The following is an 8,856-nucleotide window of genomic DNA, read 5'->3' as shown; positions in this document are numbered from 1 at the left end:
GTGATATTTTAGCATTACTGAAATTCCTTGTTACGATTATATTTCTCGCTATACATTTGGTACTGTATCACCATTGAGTGATAGTCCTGCATCGATTGTGGTGCTGCACAAATATTCCACCAATGTTGAATGCAGATACTGTGATGCACGAACCAGTGTGTTTGAAACATTGTTGGTTCTTTGGACAAAAACAAAAACGGATCCTCCTTCTTCAGGTTCAGCCTTAAATCTCAGAATTTCACAACTTTACCTTCGGTGCCTTTCAGAGAGCCAGTATTTTGCATTCCAGTAAATGTGTGTGTGCGTATTCTCCCGGTGTGATGATTGGGAGAAGACTGTACTATAACTGCCTTTATATTGTCGCTGTCATGATTTGTAAACAAAAGTTTTATACAGTACCCACAGTATTTTGTACAAGAAATAAACGTGTTCATCATCAATGAGCTCTCTCCCTGAACTTTATTGTAGCCGATGTTAATCTAATCCGCATTGCGGGTTTTGGTGACATGTTTATTGATTCAAATCAGCCGATTATGAGGTAAATAATGAATCACACAGCAGGGATATAACAACGCAGCTGACATATCCTCTGAAAGATCATCTCACAGCTCAAAAACACCTGAAATATCTGAGTAATGTACAGAATGTATAGTTCCTATAAGTGTGTGTGTGTGTGTGTGTGTGTGTGTGGTCTCAGAAGTGGATGTAGGAGATCTGCACGTCGCCTTCTATCTCCAGCATGTCGATCTCGTTGAAGGACTGCAGGCGGTGGAAGAAGTCGAACAGGTGCTGCCCGTTCACAAACACCTTGAACCTCTGGTTCCCGCAGCGGATGGACATCTGAGGCAGGAGGACAGGAAGTCAAGACGCGGCCGTGTCAAAAATAATTTAAAAACATACAGTAAAGATAGATAGTACTTACGTCGAAGTACTGTCCCTCCATGAAGGGGTTCATGCTGAGCTCTCTGTCCTCCTGGCCCCAGCTACCTCCAATCATGCTGTTCCTCACCACGACACCCTCCCTCACCCTGGGGTTCATGTGGAAGGCGATGTCCCGAGATCTGCTCACCATGAAGTTGATGCTCAGTCTGCAATACACACACAAACACACCAAGGAGTGTAATCCATGCCTGTTAGCACTCCCACTATAGTGATGGTATGTATATCACAAACACACACACACACACACACACACACACACACACACACACACACACACACACACACACACACACACACACACACACACACACACACACACACACACACACACACACACACACACACACACACACACACACACACACACACACACACACACACACACACACACACACACACACACACACACACACACACCTGTCTGCTCCATAGGGCAGCATGCCTCTGATGATGATGGTCCTCTTAGGGTACATCCCTCCTTGGATCATGTTGGAGTAGGGTACCGGCTTTAAAAACACACAATGCAAAAAATAAATAAGATAGGTGACATCATAACGAGACTAAAACTCCACAACAAACATTATAGTGGCCCCCAGTTAGGCTGAATTCTCAACAAAACTGGAGAGACAAGTTTATTGTTCTACATTGTTGGACTGAGCTAAGCTTTTAGGTTATTTAAACTGCAGCTGTGCTTTAAACTGAATGTTAAGATTCCTGCTGTAGTTATAACAGTTGAATGGAAAAAAGACCTTCCCTGTGCAAATTTTTCTGCTATCTTTAGATATATTTCAAACATTTCACAAATTGACTGTGACACTAGAGAACAATTAAAATGATCATTATATTGAACGTTTCTTAGTTTGTTTGTGGTTGCTTCAGTTTGATTTCTGCATTTCTTTAAGTATAAATGTGTTAAGTTTGGTAGCATTGCTAACGAGGCTAAAAGAATCAGTGTCGTTTGATATCTACATTTGCCACCACCAGTGGTAACTTGTTGTGTAAGAAGGTAATTTGTGTCAGTGGAGGACGGTGTTTAACTACAGTCGTCAGTTTTCATATTTCAAAAGTTGCTCTTTGTGACCACTAGATGGCCTAATACTTAACTTTAAACACGCCCTATTATGCTATTTTCCGGGTGCATATTTCTATCTCAAGTTACAGTTACAACATGTTTACATGCATTAATGCTCATAATCCGCCTTGTTTTTCTCATCCTGGCTGTCCTGCAGCACCTCTTCTCACCCTCTCTCTGAAATGCTCCGTTGTAGCGCTTGCTCCTTCCTCCAGAAAGCAAAGTATGCTCTGATTGTGAGTGCGGGCCAAACTAGCCAGAGAGTTTTATGTGACTTCCGTTACATTGTGACCTCATAAAGTTACAGAAATGAAGGAGAGAATTCAATCGAGCCGTTTCAGGCATCTCAGGAGCAGTGTTTCTGAGGGGGAGGGTAACTCCTTTTAGTCGTGGACTTTAGGTTTTACACTCTACGGACCTTTTACATATATATATATATACATATATATATATATATATATATATATATATATTCTTAGAATTTCAGTCAGGGACAGAAGGCCAAGGCGGCTAACCGGGGCAAAGCCAAGGTAGGAATCTGGTGGTCAGGGACAGAAGGCTGAGTCATTGACCAGGGCACAGGCAAGGCAGGGAAGTCCAAACAGGCAGAGTCGGCAACGGGAAATCAGTCCAAGGGAAATTGCTGGAAGGTCTGGCATGAATGCGGTCGAACAATCTGGCAGTGAGTGTGTGACTGACTGGGGTTTAAATACTGCAGGGTGTAGGTGCAGCAGATTGAGCAGGTGAGAGGGATTGTGCTGATGAGGTGGGTGTGGCAGACAGGTGCACTGAGTAAGGCTGATTAGGTGAGTGAGACAGAGTGACAGGGAGTATGGAGCTAATGACAGGAGTGTCTGGAAGTAGAACTGTGACAAAATTATAATCATTCAGAGCGTGTATCCGACACCAACTCTTGATCACATTAGAAGATGTCAGTTTCCTACTTTGTGCAGCGGTGTCCAGATGACTTTACGGTGGGTTCAGCCGGTTGTTTCTGCTCCAATACGGTCTATTCACGTCTCTTAATGCTGGCATGCTCTAGTAAATTAACTAATCTAACGTCTTAAACAAATAAGTCACATACTTTCCCCCACTATCAGATTAATAAACCTTACTTAAACCTTTATTGCTGAAAGTGTAAAGGTACCGTCTGGTAAGATGGGGGAGTATCTGAGAATGTGTATTTGAAAAGTGTGGGGGGGGGGACTACTCTTCCTGGGGTCCAAACAAAAACACAACATCAAATTGTAAAATAAAACAAAGCCAAAAAAAAGGGATTGACTTAGACTTACAGGGTTGTAGACTGGCTGCCCGCCCATTCCCTGCAATCACATCAACAGATTCATTTTGGATTAGCAGAAGTGAGACAGTTTCATACACAGAGGGCTTTATGAAGGTGTAGTCATGAAGTGTTCTCACCGGCAGGTTTGATCCTGGGAATCCTCCCTGACAGGAGAAACAATGAAGATATTTGTACAAACACTGAATACAAACTATTGTTTACATGCAAACTGGAAACATGACAAATTATTTTGGCTTAGTTAAGTATAGAAAGGTGTGAATAACACAAAATGATAACATGGTTTCATACCTCCATACCACCTCCCATGCCTCCTGGATATCCACCCTGTGAATATATTTTTATAAAAGAAGATTGAATATGATTTTGGCTTGTCATTTACTGTGAAGTAGCTTGACCTTGGTAGGGTTTTTTTAAATATTTTTCTTTAAATGTTTGACATGCATGTAATAGACAACCTATCAATGACTGAATAATAAATAAAAAGAAGACTTTATTCACCCCCATGCCACCTCCTGGATATCCTCCCTGTTGAAAAGGGGTGAACATGTTAAATAAAGTTTAACAATGTATTTAAGTTTAATTTTGTCACCTCCTAAGTAAACATTACATTACATTACAGTCATTTAGCAGACGCTTTTACATACTCCCATGCCTCCTCCCATGCCTCCTCCCATTCCTCCTCCCATTCCTCCTCCCATGCCTCCTCCCATGTCTCCTGGGTATCCTCCCTGGGTATCAGTTAGAAGGAACAAGGCTTACATTTAATATGTTCACTGTATTTTAAGTAACATTTAAGGGAAACTGCTTTCAAAGACAAACAACTACATACTCCCATGCCACCTCCTGGACATCCTCCCTGTTGAAAAGCAGTGAACATGTTAAATACTGTACAAAGCTGCGTTAAAAAAAAAGTTTTTCTCTTAAAGTATGCATACTTACTCCCATTCCTCCTCCCATTCCTCCTCCCATTCCTCCTCCTCCTCCCATTCCTCCCTAGAAAAAACACCAAATAAAAGTGTAAGACCCCGAACACAGACACACTTTTTCTGGTACCATATTACTACATACTACTGAGACTTCTACTACTGGTACTGATACTACTGAGACTTCTACTACTGGTACTGATACTACTGAGACTTCTACTAGTGAGACTTCTACTACTGGTACTGATACTAGTGAGACTTCTACTACTGGTACTGATACTAGTGAGACTTCTACTACTGGTACTGATACTAGTTTTGATAGCACTTCACATTTAAGCTTTTAAAAGCGATGTGAAAGAGGGTAACATCTTGTAATAGCAGTGGAATAACAAGGTAATACAGTTGTAATAACAGGTCATTTCAAGGTTTAAGGTCAAGGTTCAGGTTTACTCTCATGTGTGTTTTCTTCATTTTTCGAGGAAAACAACCCCCTAGCAACCATTAATAACACCATAGCAACCAGTAGGAGCCCAATGAGGTTTCAGCTTTGCTCAAGCTTGAAGTAATAAACATTTTTTATGAAAACATTTGAAGCTAGCAAAACGAAGCAAGCACAAACATTTCACCATTTTACTCACTCCCATTCCTCCAGGATAGCTATTCATGCCACCTGGATTTCTAAACACTGATTTCTAAACCCTTTCTGTCAGGGTGAAGCAGAAAGTGTTTAGAAATCATGATTTATGATTCTGTTTCGGGGACGGGGAGTCTCACCCCGATGACGTTGATCGTCTGGATTGACACGTCTCCATTGATTTGCATCGCACAAACTCTCTGCACAGGGAGGCGGTGTTCGAAGGTGTGGAAGTCATTCCCGTTGACTTTGATCTGCAACAGGATCATGTCAAATGTTAAGCAGAGTGTGTGCTATATGGTCCAATAAGGAATTATTATGTATAGGTCTAAGAATTTTTTTTTGCAAGTATGCGTGGACCTCTGGTTGATCTGACCTGGTAGCCCTGAGAAGTGGCTATGATGACCATTTCAAAGGCCTGGCCCTTACAGAAGGGCATGTCGCGGATCTTGTCCTCAGACCCCCAGGACCCCTCCTGACAGGAGTTGAAGACCACCTTGTCCCAGCCATCAAAGCGGGGGTTGAAGTGGAGGGCGATGTCGGAGGACTCGGACTCTCCACAGAGCAGGTTGATAAAGAACCTGCCACAAGTAACAGCAGCTGAAACACTATGTACTACTATATAAACATTATGTCACTGAGCCCTGAAGTAACTGATTATTTAGTTTAGTCAAAGGAGAAAAGCAAACAGTGCAGGTGGGGCCGACTGTGAAAAAAAAAACCTGAGGATGAAAAAAAGGTTAAGATGTAAGACTACAGTGAGGTATGTGCAGTGTTTACTCTGCCTGTTAATGGACTGTAAAAGTAGCTCAGTATTCTGATAAGGGGAGGGTTGGGGATGGAGCTGTGTGTTTTACACATGTTCTGATATCCAACAACACAAAGAAACCTGCTCCACCCAGATTTGAGCTTACACAAAGTGTTCCCCCAGTTTTCAAATGATGTTCAAAGATTTTGGTTAGCGATTTAATACATGTGAAGCTTGAGATCTTTCATGGAACTACTATTATCAAGATAAATATACACTGCCATTCAGAAGTTTGGGATCGCCACGACTCATTTTATTCAGATGTCTCAACAGTCTTTCATGCTTTTAGGTTGTGAAAAAGTCATCTTTACAAATGGATGGTATTTTGTATGAAGGGTTTGTTTCGTGCATAGTGAACAAAACACACATTGACAACTGAAAGCGCAGAAAGAGACAAATCCTTAGCATCAATAATGTCTGCATGTTTAAACAGGAACAGCTTCCTGTTTCAGTGTCAGTTGTTTCAATATAATGTAGCTTTAAAGTGCTTGAATATAAACAGGTGTCTCTCAAACCACACAATAGAAATAGAAGGATTAGTGTAGGGTTAGCACTAAGTGAATATGAGCTGAACATACTATAGACTGACAATCACAGTTCAAACCTCTTCAATCTAACTACTGAGAAGACTGCAGAGGGCCAAAAGAAATACGGCATCCCAAACTATCTAGAGCCCATATCCAATAATAGGTTCAATAATGATTAAGGATCTCTTGTGCTTTTCTGAACTGGAAATAGTCATTATTAAGGAAAGAAGAAGAAAAAGATACAACAGTGACTCCAAACTCTTGTACAGCAGTATATACTGTAGACACACCCACCTGGTAATGTCCTCAGGAATGGACCCCTGGATGTAGATGGACACTCCCTCCCTCAGGCCTCCATAAATGGGCCCCAGATAGGGAATTCTCTGTAAGGTGCACACAAAATATTCACCCACAATGCACCATAAAGCTCACATGCTTGCACAACACATCTCCACATGATGACACAGTAAATCAGAGATTTACAAAGTCAGGTTCTGGAGGATGTTATTTAGATAAAAATAAGGGTTGTTTTACTACCCTTGGATGCATTGGTGGAAAAAAGTATTTAATCAAATACCTTGCTGTAAAAAAAAAAATGTATTCATGTCGCAAAGAACTTCACTGAATCCTATAATGGTAATGAAACGATGAATGTCTACAGCATCCGATAGAACTAACAAGAATTATTATCAACTAAGAAGCTCACACAATCTTTATATCTTTATACCGTCATTAATGTGGAAAAACACATCAGAACTGAGACAGCCGGAATAATCTAAAATATATATTTTTTTTCTTCTGGGGTATTCATTATATGTTCATTTTAAGTTCTATTGTCGTAGGAAGTGCAACATAATTCTGACCAAAACATAACCCCTCTGCATTAGTGCAATGCATTACCCAGCAGCAGTCGGTGCAGATACTTACAGGGCCGTAGACTGGCTGATAGCCAGGAGGAGCAACAAACGACATGGCAGCAGCGGTTTGAGACGGACGGGCAGACGGAATCAGGAAGGTTAAATCAGGAAATAGTGTCTGCTGGAGGTCCGGTTTTTTATACAAGTGATGAGGGAGGGGCAGGGCAGCAGACAAACCCAGGACTGCATTACTGTGTTTACTTTGGAGGCACACGAGGCACATTAACCGATGACCCAGCAGAGGAGTGGCACAGCACAACAAAAGACTGGAGCAGCTAAGCAACGAGTAGAGGAAGTAAAAATAGTGCAATATATAGATACTAGATCTCAAGTAAAACTCATGCATTGAAAACGTCATTCGTTTTAAATCAATTCCAATGCATTTAAGGTATTAAAATCACTAATAATACAAAAAATGACCTCTCTGAGTGTCACACTATTATTGGATTCTTTTTACCGATGTATAACGAAGCACATTGCTGCTGTGACTGGTCCAGATGGAGCTGATTTTACTTTTTTCATGGAGAGTTTGATATAAAAAAGCTTATATTTTAAAAGGCTTTGTTTCCAAAAATCTCAAACTGTACAGTAACTAGTACCTAAAGTTTTCAAATTAGTGTATTGGGATAAAAACTTCTATATCAATGTTAATGGAGTAGAAGTAATAATCTTAAAATGGAAGTACTTAAGGAAAGTGCCTCAAATTTGTCCTAAACTACAGTACATGTACTTTACTTTCCACTGCTTCTTATAGATTATTTCTACAGCATAATTAGTGCTTTAGTACTCGTACTTAATCTTACATAGTGAACAAAAATTAAACATACTTCTGTTTGATGGTGGAAAAGACAACAGACATCACATTTTTTATAGTCGAAACCTGTGCAGAAGATCTCAGCACATTCATTCAGAAACCAGATACATGTTTTTTTTTTGCTTCCCTGAGATTTTAAGAATTGTAGGAGGGTCTATATATGATTCATAAAGTATCTAACCCAGCCTGCCTTCCTAAGGCAAACAAAAGTAACCCTTATCTGACACTGAGGTCTGATAACATACAGTAACTTTATATATACATTCCTTATGGAGGCAGGAGGTTACTCCAATAAATGGTACAGAGTAAACATACATGTTCATATACACACAATCTGTTAGGGAGCAAAGGCTGTTGTAGTGATACATGGGTGTTTCCTGAAAGGCTTAAAGTGTAACAATCTACTTCTGATATTTGATTAAGATAAAAAGCCGCAAGGACACTGGAACGCAGACGCCTGATGGGTAACATTTGATTCATTTAACTAAAAAGTGCAACAGTAGGCGTCTTCATAATGTCATCTCAAGAGGAGTGTCAGTGCTGTAAAGGCCCAATAATCAGCTGATACCATAATTTTAGATTTATTAAGGGAATCATATCTAGAAAGAAATATTTATAGTAGCGCTCTCTATTTCTCCCATGTCTGTAACGCATTTTAAACACACTCATAGTTATACAGAGTAATTAACAGATAATGGATTATAAGCACACTTTCATATTGCTTTGTAATAATAACATATAAAGCATTTTAGAGTGACTTATGAGTTCAAGTATCATAATGCATTTTTTTCCTCCAAATTTTGTCTTTTGTAGGCATCCTAATGTATTTTAATTACCACGGTTGTCCAATGTGATTATAAGTTACTCTAAGTGCTCATGTTGCTTCAAGTAAAGTGAAAATGCCTTAATCTAACAT

General features: G+C 40.1%; 1 protein-coding gene across 1 annotated transcript; it reads right to left on the bottom strand.

Annotated features, from left to right (window-relative positions):
* Window positions 1-436: 436 nt before the first annotated feature.
* LOC129097620 (galectin-6-like) lies at window positions 437-7,181 on the bottom strand. The gene is made up of 14 exons (XM_054606524.1): window positions 7,137-7,181; window positions 6,504-6,592; window positions 5,251-5,455; window positions 5,015-5,128; window positions 4,257-4,304; window positions 4,147-4,173; window positions 3,962-4,045; window positions 3,816-3,842; window positions 3,606-3,641; window positions 3,434-3,460; window positions 3,307-3,336; window positions 1,360-1,448; window positions 923-1,088; window positions 437-840 (listed from the first exon to the last, which is right to left on the bottom strand). The coding sequence occupies exons 1-14, from the start codon at window positions 7,179-7,181 to the stop codon at window positions 694-696; spliced, it is 1,134 nt and encodes a 377-aa protein (XP_054462499.1). The 3' UTR covers window positions 437-693.
* Between the last annotated feature and the right edge of the window lie 1,675 nt (window positions 7,182-8,856).

Source organism: Anoplopoma fimbria, chromosome 1, assembly GCF_027596085.1.
Source record: "Anoplopoma fimbria isolate UVic2021 breed Golden Eagle Sablefish chromosome 1, Afim_UVic_2022, whole genome shotgun sequence".
Taxonomy (NCBI): Eukaryota; Metazoa; Chordata; class Actinopteri; order Perciformes; family Anoplopomatidae; genus Anoplopoma; species Anoplopoma fimbria.
Note: the sequence above shows the minus strand (reverse complement) of the source record. Positions and strands in the feature narration are given on the sequence as shown.